The 12,090-nt window shown below is 56.1% G+C and overlaps 5 protein-coding genes across 5 annotated transcripts; 2 read left to right on the top strand and 3 right to left on the bottom strand.

Annotated features, from left to right (window-relative positions):
• Nucleotides 1–1,473: 1,473 nt before the first annotated feature.
• On the bottom strand, nt 1,474–2,732 carry IUM83_10644 (putative phospholipase; the record flags this gene model as incomplete). Its single annotated transcript, XM_067935158.1, has 3 exons — nt 1,474–2,016; nt 2,084–2,239; nt 2,301–2,732. The coding sequence occupies 3 exons, from the start codon at nt 2,730–2,732 to the stop codon at nt 1,474–1,476; spliced, it is 1,131 nt and encodes a 376-aa protein (XP_067791540.1).
• Nucleotides 2,733–3,724: 992 nt separating this feature from the next.
• Nucleotides 3,725–5,080, top strand: IUM83_10643 (START-like domain; the record flags this gene model as incomplete). The annotated part of the gene is made up of 1 exon (XM_067935157.1): nt 3,725–5,080. One exon carries the CDS (start codon nt 3,725–3,727, stop codon nt 5,078–5,080), a length of 1,356 nt encoding a protein of 451 aa, XP_067791487.1.
• Nucleotides 5,081–5,500: 420 nt separating this feature from the next.
• IUM83_10642 (Zinc finger, FYVE/PHD-type) lies at nt 5,501–6,859 on the top strand (the record flags this gene model as incomplete). Its single annotated transcript, XM_067935156.1, has 2 exons — nt 5,501–6,298; nt 6,713–6,859. 2 exons carry the CDS (start codon nt 5,501–5,503, stop codon nt 6,857–6,859), a joined length of 945 nt encoding a protein of 314 aa, XP_067791538.1.
• A 520-nt stretch (nt 6,860–7,379) lies between these two features.
• On the bottom strand, nt 7,380–8,699 carry IUM83_10641 (Zinc finger, RING/FYVE/PHD-type; the record flags this gene model as incomplete). The annotated part of the gene is made up of 1 exon (XM_067935155.1): nt 7,380–8,699. The coding sequence occupies one exon, from the start codon at nt 8,697–8,699 to the stop codon at nt 7,380–7,382; it is 1,320 nt and encodes a 439-aa protein (XP_067791536.1).
• A 1,564-nt stretch (nt 8,700–10,263) lies between these two features.
• Nucleotides 10,264–11,589, bottom strand: IUM83_10640 (START-like domain; the record flags this gene model as incomplete). Its single annotated transcript, XM_067935154.1, has 1 exon — nt 10,264–11,589. One exon carries the CDS (start codon nt 11,587–11,589, stop codon nt 10,264–10,266), a length of 1,326 nt encoding a protein of 441 aa, XP_067791537.1.
• Between the last annotated feature and the right edge of the window lie 501 nt (nt 11,590–12,090).

Raw genomic sequence — 12,090 nt, 5'->3', positions numbered from 1 at the left:
TTTCCCTGAGATCGTCTACCCACCCAAGGCTATCACATTATCTGCTGCCAATGCAACCGCCTTTGAGCTGCTAGCAGACCATCTCGTAGCTGAGACTTTGCGTGCAAGTGATGACTTTATCTCTAGCGGCCGTGCGGTCGACAAGACTCAATGGAAGACAGTGAAAAAGAAAAATAACATGACAGCGTACAGAGCGCGCGAGCTCACCTCAACCAGGATGCGCCGGTCACGGTTTGATAGTGAAGACACGGACGCAGTGGCCGAATCTCCTCACATGCCAGAATTTTTACCATCAAACGGCAAACAGTTCGAGAAGTGCTCGGAAGATTCGTACCTGGCTGTAAGCGCTACTTGCCAGGAAGAAAACGACTCTGATGATGAATATCAAGGCGGATTTAGCATGGAAGACATCTTGGAGCAGAGAGTGATGGAGAAAGCGAAGCCAGACAATGTTCCAATGGTGTTTTGCACTGGTGTAGTCCCTGGCACAGTTGAGGAAGCCGCTCTGGGCTTTCTCGCGGATACAGAAGCTCGCACTCGAACGCGTAGTTCCATCAGTGGACACAACATCGTCGACGACGTGCAAATTCTCGCTCGCATTCAAGAGCCAATCTTCGACGACCCGTTCCGCTTCCTGGGGGTCAAGTGGTGGGCCCACTCCACCCCTGGAGCTGCGGGACGCTTTATCAAGCCTCGTGATTCGCTTGTCATTGAATCGAGCGGAATGGCCCTCGATGCCGACGGTGAACGCATTTGTTACTTGCTGACGCACTCAATCGTGCTGGATGAAGTTCCGGAATTCAAGAAGTTTGGTCGCTTGCGGATAACATTTTCTGCTTGCCGCATCGTCCGGGCGCATGGCACCGCGGGGGAAGTTGAAATTTTCTGTCGTGGTTTCATTGACTCGGCCGGTAGCCTCTCCGAGCGATTGGCCACGTACTTGTTCTGCGAAAGCCTCATGAGAATGCCGCAGATAATGGAGGAGGCCAACAAGCGAAAGCTGGCGTGGCAGCTGCAGTCGAAACACCACTGCGGTGGAAGCCTTGTTCCAGCGGGTCAGGGGGTTGATACTTGCCAGAGCTGCAGCGAGAGATTGGGTCGCGGTGTTGAGATGCTGATGGACTACTCGATATGCATTCTCTGTCGACACTCGGCCTGCCGAAAGTGTACGATAAGGAAGACTCTTGTGTTGGAAATTAGCGGGCCCAAGCACGTGATGAAGACAACGTTCTGCTTGAGATGTTATCTCGAAGTAAAGAATTTGTCAGCATGGCAAGTGGGAGTTGACTTGCTCTCGGTCGCGAAGCAGCCGTAGAATCGCCAACAACGTATTCAAAGTCGGGAACGACAGCCGGCGCAAGGACAACGCTAACTGGGCAAACGGTTAGATAGACGTAAGAAACTAGATGTATAAAACCGGTGGTTGTAGATAAATTGTAATCCAAAAGTGTTGAGTAAAAGATGCGAACCCAGCTATGAAGAACTCTCTTCACTCTCAGCCTCTTTGTCGCTTGTATCCTTGCGATGTTGTCCATTCTCCAAAGCCATAACTTCAGCGCCGACGTCATGCACAAAATTGAAATACACGTAGCGGCAATCAAACTCCATGTCATGCCAGTAGTTGACCGAGATTGTCGGGCAACGGTGTGCGGCACGATGATACCATAGCGACGGCAGAAAGAGCGCCTCACCAGCGTTCACTACAAATTCAATAGGATTCAACGCGGCCGCCAGTGGATACCTCTTCGTGTCGATATTCAACGGGTCTACAGGGATCCACGGCGTGTCGCCTTTGTCGGGCGAGGACAAAATCTCCCAGTTCCCGTGTTGCGGGTACTTCTCATGAAAGCGTTCAGTAGCAACAAGATCCTTCACGAGATGCTCCTCATCCTCCGGTTTCGGAGACGCCGTATGCCGATACCTCGCCGACGAAAATTCACGCTCGTAGAGACAACCAACAGCCGACGGTGGCAACAACGTAAAGTGCTTCTGGCCCTTTACCACACAGTACATGTTCTATCATTTTACTCGCACCACAACAGTCAGCTCAGCGCTCAGAACCCCAATACAAGGCACATCTTACCTCGTAGTGATCCTTGTGCATGGTCGACACCGCCCTCTCGTCGCCGATCCAGATATTCACAGCCTCGGGCTCGTTCCCGAAAGCCTCGATGGCCAACTCCATGGCCGGCGGCACCTCGTCAAACAGACCCGGGAACTGCTCCCTCAAGCTGTCGTTCTACACGAAAATGTAGCCATCAGCATTGTGTTCTACCCATTCTACCCAGTATTCTACCAACCTGGTGCGATAGGTAGGGAACGCCGTCGAAACCGTCTCGGTCTTTGAGTATTTGGAGGAATTCCTGCAGCGGCATGTCCCTCTCCTCGGGCATGACGAAAATCTCTTCGTGATGGCCTGGCAGTTCCAGCACGGCGTCTCCGAAGCCGAAGGGGGTCACGTCCACGGTCACCGGGTGGTCCCCCGCCTTGGCCATCAAGTGGTCGTCGCTTTGCCAATTGGCCATGGCCCGCTGCCACTGCGGACTCGTCATGGCGTTCAACAGCACCACCGGCACATTGCGACTCACGAACTCGCGGTGGAACTGCACGGCGCTGAGCGTCGACGCGTCGACGCGGCGGATGGAGTGCAACGGGGCCCAGAAGTCCTGCGTGTCGCTCTGCAGACGCCGCAACGCCCCCTGCAGCTCCGACGTCGAGGAGGAACTCGCCATGCCCACCACCGGTTCGTTTATGTGTGAGCCGCACACATTTCTGTGACGTGGTGCACGGCGTGACGGGCTTCAAGCCTGGAATCAAAGCCCTTTCGCACTGACGGCTCTCGCGGCTATCCGTGGACCTCGGGTCATGCTTGGTTGGTGGGCGTCGTTGCTCGCTGCACCAGTATACATGTACATGCTCATGTGCCTGCATGTTGTATTGTAGAATTCCCTTGCGCGCGATCGATTACGATAACGTCGACCTCTTTTGCGTTAGAATTCGTTCGGTAGGTAACTTACTCTACATGAACGAAGGCGTCCAGTTCCTTCGGCCTTTCGACGTCACAACACGTTATCGTCCTTTTGCCGATGGACCGCTTCGGCAACGCGAAGTTTGCATTGACAGATTCATTTTACTGCCGGAAGGAGCTTGTGCCTTTGCGGTTATACAGTACACACGTGCATGTAACTACGCAAGACTCTCCAGTACATGTAGGAGTTAAGGCTGGGACCAGTGCTGGACTCATGAACGCGATTTCATTAGCCAAAGATTTCATTCGAGACTGTGGGGTCGTGGCTTATTGTGTATCGCACTGTCCAGCAACCTCCACACCCCTGACAAGATATTTCACGAAGATGGCAATGCAGCATTGCAGCACGCAGCAAAAGGAGCTCGAGAAAATGTCGCGGCCTAGCCAGAGACTGCTCCACGCGGCAACAGCAGCCTTCAGTGCGGCGCGCTTGCCACCAGCCCAGCGCCTCTAAATGGTACTGGTAAGCTATGCTCGCACAATCAGACACTACCGAACGTACAGTAAGCATTTCTCAAAAACCATGAAACAACCCCGCGACTTGTACATGTACACTAATCGACCTGTCCTCAAATCGTGGCCGCGTTGTCGCGACTAGGGCCATACAAAGTACCCCACCCCGCTGCATCGTGGCTCTGGCTGCCAGCCGGTGGCTGGTGTGAAGCATCGTAGCGCCGCTAAAAAGTCGATAAGTCGATGCAGCACAAGTGGCACTCGCCAATCTTCCTGAAGTTTGCCGCACCGAAACGGAATGGATCCCGTTTACCCACCGAAGCCTTCCCCTTGTCTGCAGTCGACGCGAATGCGTTGGAGTTGCTAGCAGACCAGCTCGTGGCTGAAACGCTGCGGACACATGACGACTTCGTGGCTCAGGGGCGCATCGTCGACCTCATGCGGTGGAAAATGGTCAAGGAGAGGAACAATATGACAGCGTATCGGAATTGGAAGCGTTCATCATCAAGGTTTCGGCGGGAACGAATCCAGAGTGATGAGACCGAGGCAGTCGTCACGTCTCCGCAGATGCCGTCGTTCTTTCCGGCCACCGACAAGAAGCTAGAGTACGCCTTGTCAGAGACGTACCCGAGCGTCACCTTCTTGGGAGACGACTCGGAGGACGAATTCCTGGATGAATTCAGCTACGTCGACGTCTTGGAGCAGAACGTAATGGAAAAGGCGAGACCGGAGCGCGTGCCGATGGTCTTCTGCACCGGTGTGGTACCGGGTACAGTTGAAGACGCTGCATTCGGCTTTCTCGAAGACACAGAGGCTCGAAGTCGGACACGGAACGCCAGCATCAAGGACGTTGTGGTTGATGACATGCGGATCCTGGCCCGGATCCACGGACCTACACAAGACGACCCGTTTCGCTTCTTAGGGGTCAAATGGTGTTGCCATTCCACCGCTGGACCGGCAGGGCGGTTCGTCAAGCCTCGTGACTACCTCATCATTGAGTCCACGGGCATTGCCCTCGACTCGGACGGTGAGCGCTTTAGCTACGCGTTGAACCACTCAATCGTGCTCGACGAGGTCCCTAATTTCCGGAAGTTCGGCAACCTGAGGATGACGTTCTCGGCGTGCCACATTATGAGGCCGCATCAAACGGCTGGAGCGATCGAGATCTTCTGTCGCGGCTTCATGGACACCGCCGGTAACATCGCTGAGCGGTTGTGCACATACATGTTCTGCGAGGGTCTAATGGGTGTCCCGCAGACTGTGGAGGAGTCCTACGCAAGGAAACTGCTGTGGCTCTACCACACCCGACGCCGCGGAGATCGGAGCCTCAGTTTGGCGTCGTTGCAAGTCTCCGATGCCTGTCCTTGCTGCCATGAAAAGCTCCACACCGGCTTCGCGAAACTCTTGGAAGGCAACTCGATGTGCCAGCTTTGCAGACAAACCATTTGCCGCAAGTGCACAGTCAAGAAGGCACTGCCCCTGCACATTGGAGGACCCAAGCAGCTCAAAATGAAAACGCTCGATTTCTGCTTGGGTTGCTACCTGCAAGCCAAGGACTTGTCCGCGTGGCAAGTCGCAATGGCTAGGATGCCAGAGTAAACCTGCGGCGACAAAGGATAAACCCTGCAGCGACAGCTATATAACAGAGTACAAACAGCAAGAACAGCGATCGGATCTGAGCTGTGCTTGCCAATTGTCGCACTTGGGTTTACGAGCCATGGGGCCTCAAATTGAGGTGCAGTAGAACGGCACTCCCATTTTTCTGCAAAACTCACCCTGCCTTTGATCACGTTCGCCTATCCAAATTGGACGCCCAACCCTGCGTAACACAGACACCCCACGATATGTAGCTAAAGCCAAGTCGGCTGATTTTTGAGATTGAGCTGGTGGCGCCCGACTCGATGCACACAACAGCCGCTTGGAACATTTGCCAGTCTTGATCGTCATTTGTACATTTTTCGCAGCCAGCGCAGTGTGTGCGAGGAATTCATGGAGAATCGCGCCGCACTCTACCCACCAATGCCGCTGAATTTGTCTGCCGAAGACAAACTCTCGATCGAAAAACTAGCGGATCGACTTGTAGCGGAGACTCTGCGAGCCAACGAGGAGTTCGCAGCTCAAGGATATGCGGCCGACCCCAGCTGCTGGAAACCTATAAAGGAAAAGGACCACATCGTCGCGTACCTGGATATCGCTAAGTCTCGACCTTCCAGGCGCGAAAGACTTTGGAGCGAAGACACGGTTGTGGTGACATCGTCACCGCAGAACCCGACGCTCTACCCGACTAGCGACCGAGATCTCCAAGACCTTTTACGCGGAGCACCCCTCAACTCTTTTGATGACAGCGACTCCGACGACGATGGCAGAAGTTTGCACCATGATGAGTTCACCAAGTTTGGAGCGAAAGGTGGCTCCGACATGAGCGTGCTCGAGAAGTTTCGACCGGCCGATGTACCAATTGTTTTCTCTTCGGGGGTTTTGCCGGGTACGGTTGAGGACATGGCGTTCGCCTTCTTAGCAGACACGGATGAGCGCAGCCGGTTGCGGTTCAATACGAACAAGGACTGCGTGGTGGAAGACATGAGGATCCTAGCGAAAATCCACGGACCGACGAAGGATAACCCGTTCCAGTTCCTAGGCGTCAAGTGGTGTTCTCACACGCCAAGTCGCACGGTATCGCTCGTCGTCAAGCCACGTGACTATTTGGTCATCGAGTCAACTGGCATGGCTTTTGACTCGAAAGGAGAACGGTTCAGCTACTACCTCAACCATTCGATCGAGATGGACGAGGTGCCTACATTCCGCGAGTTCGGCCAGGTGCGCACAATCTTCTCCGCCTGCCATATCATTCGGCCACACAAGAAACTGCACAGCGATGGAGAGTTTATTGAGGCATTCGCGAGGGGATATCTACTGATTGGAGGGAACTTCAGTGTACGCCTTAGCGCCATTCAGTTCGCTGAAAGCATCTTGATAATGCCACGCTTTCTGGAAGAGTCCTACTTGAAGAAACTGGCGTGGCTGATGCACGACAAGCTCCGCTGGAGCTCCAGTAGTAGCAATACAAGTGACACCAACACCAACAGCTTCAGCAGCAACAGCAGCTCAAGGTCTATCTTGGAAAAGTCTGGCGCTTGCTCCTGTTGCCACGGAAAACTTTCTTCGCGGTTGGGCGGGTTGTTGGAAAGGAGTTCTAGTTGCAGTCTGTGTCGACTGGCTGCGTGCCACAAGTGCACCGTGAAGAAGCTGTTGCCAGTGGAAGGTTCGCGCGGCCGGCACATGAAGAAGAAGGAGTTGGAGTTCTGTCTCAACTGCTACTTGAGGGCCAAGCGTCTGCCTGCGTGGCATGTTGCGGTGGCCACGCTGGCGAAAGACTAACCATAGGATAGAGCACCCGTAGAGCACGGAAACTAAAGAATAGATTCTGTAGATGTACTTCGACTATCTTCGCTGGCACTTCTACCAGCTTCATGGAAATCACGAAGCCAGTAGAAGTTTGGAGGGTTCGGCATGGGTTCCAACTTGCATGTCTTGTGACGACGCCACAACTTGAAACATCTTGCTGCAAGATTCTCGCTTGACAATCGTCGGATTCAGTGCATGTCGTGCAGAGATTCTTGAACTGAAATTCATTCAAGCACATGTACAAGGGGTGTGACGCGAAGTTGAAGGCTTCGGCGTCACCAAACGATCAGTCATGACGAAATTCATTGATGCTGCAACTCGCTGCTTTTGCATGACCAATGCAAGGAGATGACGACGATGAAGGTCCGTCAACTTTGTGGGCTTTCAAAACCGCCGAAGGAAGTTCACATGGGTGCTTATGTTGCTGCGGAGAGCTTAAAACTACGGACTAGTAACTATCAGGTAGGGGGTTGTCGGAAATCAAGTCGTTTGGCTACTTGGGCAGCGTCGCCAACGCCACCCTCCACGCCGACAACTTCTTAGCCTTCATGTAGCAGTTTAAACAGAAGTCCAGGCTCTTCTTGCTCGACGAATCCATGGACAAGTTCTTCTTGACGGTGCACTTTTTACAGACCTTCCGCCTGCACAGGAAGCAGGTGGTGTTGCTCTCAAGCAGCTTCTTGAATCCCTTGGTTGGGAGCTTATGGCAGCACGCACAACCTTCGTGCTTGTCCTCTTCTTCGTGGACATTCTGGCGCCGCGCGTACGCGTGAACGAACCACGCGAGCTTCCTCATGTACGACTCCTCCACCAGCTGCGCCGTGTCCAGCATGGACTCGCAGAAAAGCTGGGTCGACGCTCCGACGCCCGAGTGGCCGCCAGCGTTGCAGTAGCCGCGGAAGTACACCTCCACCTCTCCCTGGGTGTTGTACGGCCGCACGATGCGGCAGCTTGAAGTGGACATACGCACCAGTCCGTGCTTGCGGAACTCCGGGACTTCCTCGATCTCGACGGAGTGGTTCAGGAAGTAAACGACGCGTTCACCGTTCGAGTCCAGCGTGGTGCCCGTGGACTCGAGCGTGATCGTATCTCTGGGCTTGGTGATCGATCCCCCCGCTTTGCCGGACGAGTAGGAACTCCACTTGATGCCAAGGAACCGGAACGGGTCTAGCTGCGTGGGGCCCTGGAATTGGACCAGGATGCGCAGGTCCTTGACGTTCACGTCCTTGCTGGTGGCTGCGCGCATGATGCTGCGCTCCTGTGTGTCGGCTAGGAAGCCGAGGCCCGCGTCGTCCACGGTTCCCGGGATGACACCCCCGCCAAAGACCATGGGCGTGTTGCGCGGCCGCGACTTGCCCAGCACGCTTTGCTCGGGCGCCTCGGGGTCGATTCGACTGCTGTCATAGTAGTCCGAGCCTGCGTACGACGAACCTTCGTCCAGCGAAGACTCGCACGACAGGTGCGTGTGGCTGCGGCCCATGAGGTCGCTCAGCGTGCTGTCGGCCGAGTAGAGTTTGGGGCGATGCACCACGTAAGACTCGACCGCCTCCTCCGTTTCGAGTCTTTCGCGGCGTCCGCGCCGATGGCCGCGCGAGCGCGCGCGGTACGCGGTCATGCTGCCTTTCTCCATGACCACCTTCCAGCGCTCCAGGTCGACGGAGCGACGGTCGGTGATGAATTCCTCGCTGGCCTGCAGGGTCTCCGCCACGAGCTTGTCGGCCAGCGTCTCATACTGCTGCCTGTCGTCGCGCGTGAGCACGAGCTCGCGCGGCGGGAAGATGTGGCCCGCGTCCCAGGAATCTCCGAAGCGCATCGCTGCCTGAATAACTTTCGACTGACTTTCGATCGGGGTGCCCGGGCGAAAGCGCTTCGCGAAATGAGGCCAACCCGAATGAAGCAGATGGGGTCGATCGTTCCGTCCTGCAGTGCCAACGTCATGCAGCGGGCCAGCGGCACACCAAAAGTTGAAGAGAGAGTAGCGGAGACCTTATCCTGCTTCTACAGCCAGGCCGGCGCGGTTCGGGATCATTCCAGTGGGATCGGAGCGTCCTCCTTCTGGCAGTCGCTACGTCGCGACCTGCACATGTAGAATCGGCCGGGACTGGGACACCCGCTGCTCACCGGCGGAGAAACGAGGCCGAATGGGGCCCGCGCCGCCAATGGAGCAGCGCGCCCAAGCCGCGTGGAAGCTTCGGGGGTGGGTCACCGCATCAAGCGAGTGAGGCGCGTTACGTGCCCACGACAGGTGGTACGTTCACGCTGGCCGAGTATGACAAGCCACCTGCCAGACGGCCGGCCGGCTGGGCCACGGCGTTCACCTCGACGCCCCCCACCCGCACCACAGCTACGATCATCTGTATCGACGAATATTTTTTGGTGAACAATTACCGACGCTGTTGGCGGTGTACCATAGCGCACCGAGAGAGCGCGAAAAGAGAGGTCTTTTGGACAGGCCCCGAGACACTGGAAGCCGCGTCTGCCGAGTTTGCGGGCAGTGGCGCGCACCTGCATCGCGACGGACAAGGTGGTGCCGTGCTGTCGGACAAGACGGTCTGAGCTCTCTTGGTTGGGACAGCGGAGACCGCCAGTAATTTGGTGCCGCCGCGATGGGGTCCTGCCAGGACTGAGACGTGTACGTAAGCCTCACTCGTTTACCGACGCCTCACTCGTTTACCGACGCCTTGCATCGCGGTGCAGGTCTCAATCGGGCCGATCAACTCGATGGGCACCTCGCCGCTGCGCCACTGATTCTTTCGCGCCTCTACTATGAGAGATCTCCTCTCCTCTTCCGAGACGTTCGAAGTTGCACGGGCGCGACGACCTTCGTGAAAGGTGCAACACGGGATCGATAGCCTCGGCTCAAGCACTCATCCAGCGGTGGCAGCCAGCACATTGCGAGATAGCTACGATCGTCAACAGGGATAGACTCGAAGGTATCGCGCCCCCTGTTTGCACTGCAAATTGCAGGTGCCGCTCGGCCATAGCCTTGCCTGCAAGCCGCTTTCACCGACTCGCCGAGCAAGAAGGCGAAGATCGCTCGGTCAATCGCCCATTTAACAACCGAGGTGGACACGTGTGATGTGTCCTGCGCTGTTGGTCCCACCGCAGCGCAGTGTCTTCAAACAGACAAGCACGACGAACAGCTCCTGGTCTCGGCGTCTCAAGTTGCGAGTGAAGCGTGATGCATGGTGGCACCTCGAAGTATGCAACGTTGCATTTCGGTGAGTTGTCACGCGGAGATGAATGGATGGAGACGAACGCTGATACCTTCATTAGCTCTAAAATACGCTGGCTGCAAGGAGCCTCTAGTCAATTCGTACTGCTCAGCCGACGCCCCAACCACCCTGGTCCTACTGGTTCACTGTCGCGTTGAGATTCTATTGACGCTGCTTCGTCGTGAGCTGCGCCGTCGCGACGTCCCACGCGGACATTTGTCGGGCTTCGATAACGCACGACACGCAGAAAGTGAGTTGTCGCTGCACGTCTTCCTCCGCGTCCAGGAGCAGCTTCTTCCTGACGCTGCACTTCTGGCAAATAATACGCCTGCAGATACCGCAGGTGCCGCCTGCCGGAATGAAGCTGAACATCTTGGTGCTTTTGCCGCAGATGCCGCAGTCGTTGGTGTGGCTAGAAGCCGCATCGCTAGCACGACGGCGGGCCATGAGCCACGCTAACTTCTTGAGATACGAGGCCTCAACGATGCCCACAACATCGACGACACCCTGGGAGAACACGTTTAATCCAACAAGAGGCGGCAAGCTGCCGCCCATATCTGCGTACCCTCGGGCGTACACTTCAATCTGCGACTCTGACGTTTGGCGCATAATGTAGCAAATGGACAGGTTCAGGCGGACAACGTTGTAGCTAGCGGGCAGCACAGGACAGTCATCCAGTGCAACCGAGTGGGCAAGGCTGTAGTAGACACGCTCGCCATCAGAGTCCAAGGCGATGCCGGACGATTCGATGAAGACGACGTCACGCCGAGAGACGAACGCAGCGATGTCACGGGTGGCCCACTTGATACCGACGAACCGGAACGGGTCTTCCTCGGTCGGCGACTGGAACGAAGCGAGCACTCTGCGCGCGTCAAAACCGTCGTTCTTCACGTACGCGTTGCGCTCGAGCCAGGCCACGTTCGTATGCGCGAGAGCCCCAAAGGCGACGTCCGCGACAGATCCGTCAATGATGCCGATCGCTGCGACCAAAGGCACGTGCGAAGGCTTAACCTTCTCCAGCACGCTCTCCTCTGGGAAAACCGAGAAGGACCCTGCGTTGCTCGACGAGCTCTGCGTGTGTTGCGACCGCGAAACGTTGCTGGCAGATTTTTCCACTGCGTGCTCCGGTTCTTCGTCTTCGTCATCGGGGGTGAAGGCGTGCGGTCGACCTGCTGCCATCGCTTGACGCTGTTGCTCCTCCACCGTTTTGTTCGACAGCAACCGCGGTCGACTCGGGTGCTTCTCATTCTCGTGCTGGTTCTGACGGATGGAGCCTGAGCGCCGCGTGCGATACACGTGCACCTTTTCTCGAGACTTGACATGCTTCCAGAGCCGAGTGTCCACCTGGCGGTTGTTGGCAACGAATAGCTCGTAAGAGCGCAGAGTCTCCGCCACCACCTTGTCGGCGGTGTCGGTCAGTGCCTGCTGGCGCTCCTTGGTGAGTTCTACCCGGTCCGGGATGATTCCGTCCGCGCGCGTGTAGACCATACCTGAATGCGTTCAATCTACCTGAACCGACGGTCTCCGAAAACCAAAACCTTGTCCCGCGCCCGAAAGCAAGTTTCGAAGTGGCTGTGATGAAGGCCGCGGTACAGCGATAAACAGGAGACGAGGAAGAGGGGCGCTGGTGCTCGCGAGATGGGGAAGCGACGCACAAAGCAACACAAAACACAACAAACACAACACCACCGCCTTCCAACCAATCTTGACCAGACTGCATCAGCACCAGCTCTGCAAGTTGCAGTCGCAGAGATCGAGCGCTCCACCTTGTTGTTTCTCAGCATTTTCCTGCTCAAACTCGTGTCGCCACGTCGCTATACCCCCCGTGAACATCTTGGACACCACAGCGATTTCCACCATTGCTTGTGCCTGTACACAGCCCGCGTCAAGACCGTTTGCCTGCGTACGGAACGCGTGCATGTGGTTACCGTATTCCATATCTTTGGATGCGGCAATCGTTGGTCCTCGCTCAGACATTCATCGAGAGGC

Source organism: Phytophthora cinnamomi (assembly GCF_018691715.1).
Source record: "Phytophthora cinnamomi strain GKB4 chromosome Unknown Contig39, whole genome shotgun sequence".
NCBI lineage: Eukaryota > Oomycota > Peronosporomycetes > Peronosporales > Peronosporaceae > Phytophthora > Phytophthora cinnamomi.
The sequence above is the reverse complement of the archived record's forward strand: the minus strand, read 5'-3'. Positions and strand labels throughout refer to the sequence as shown.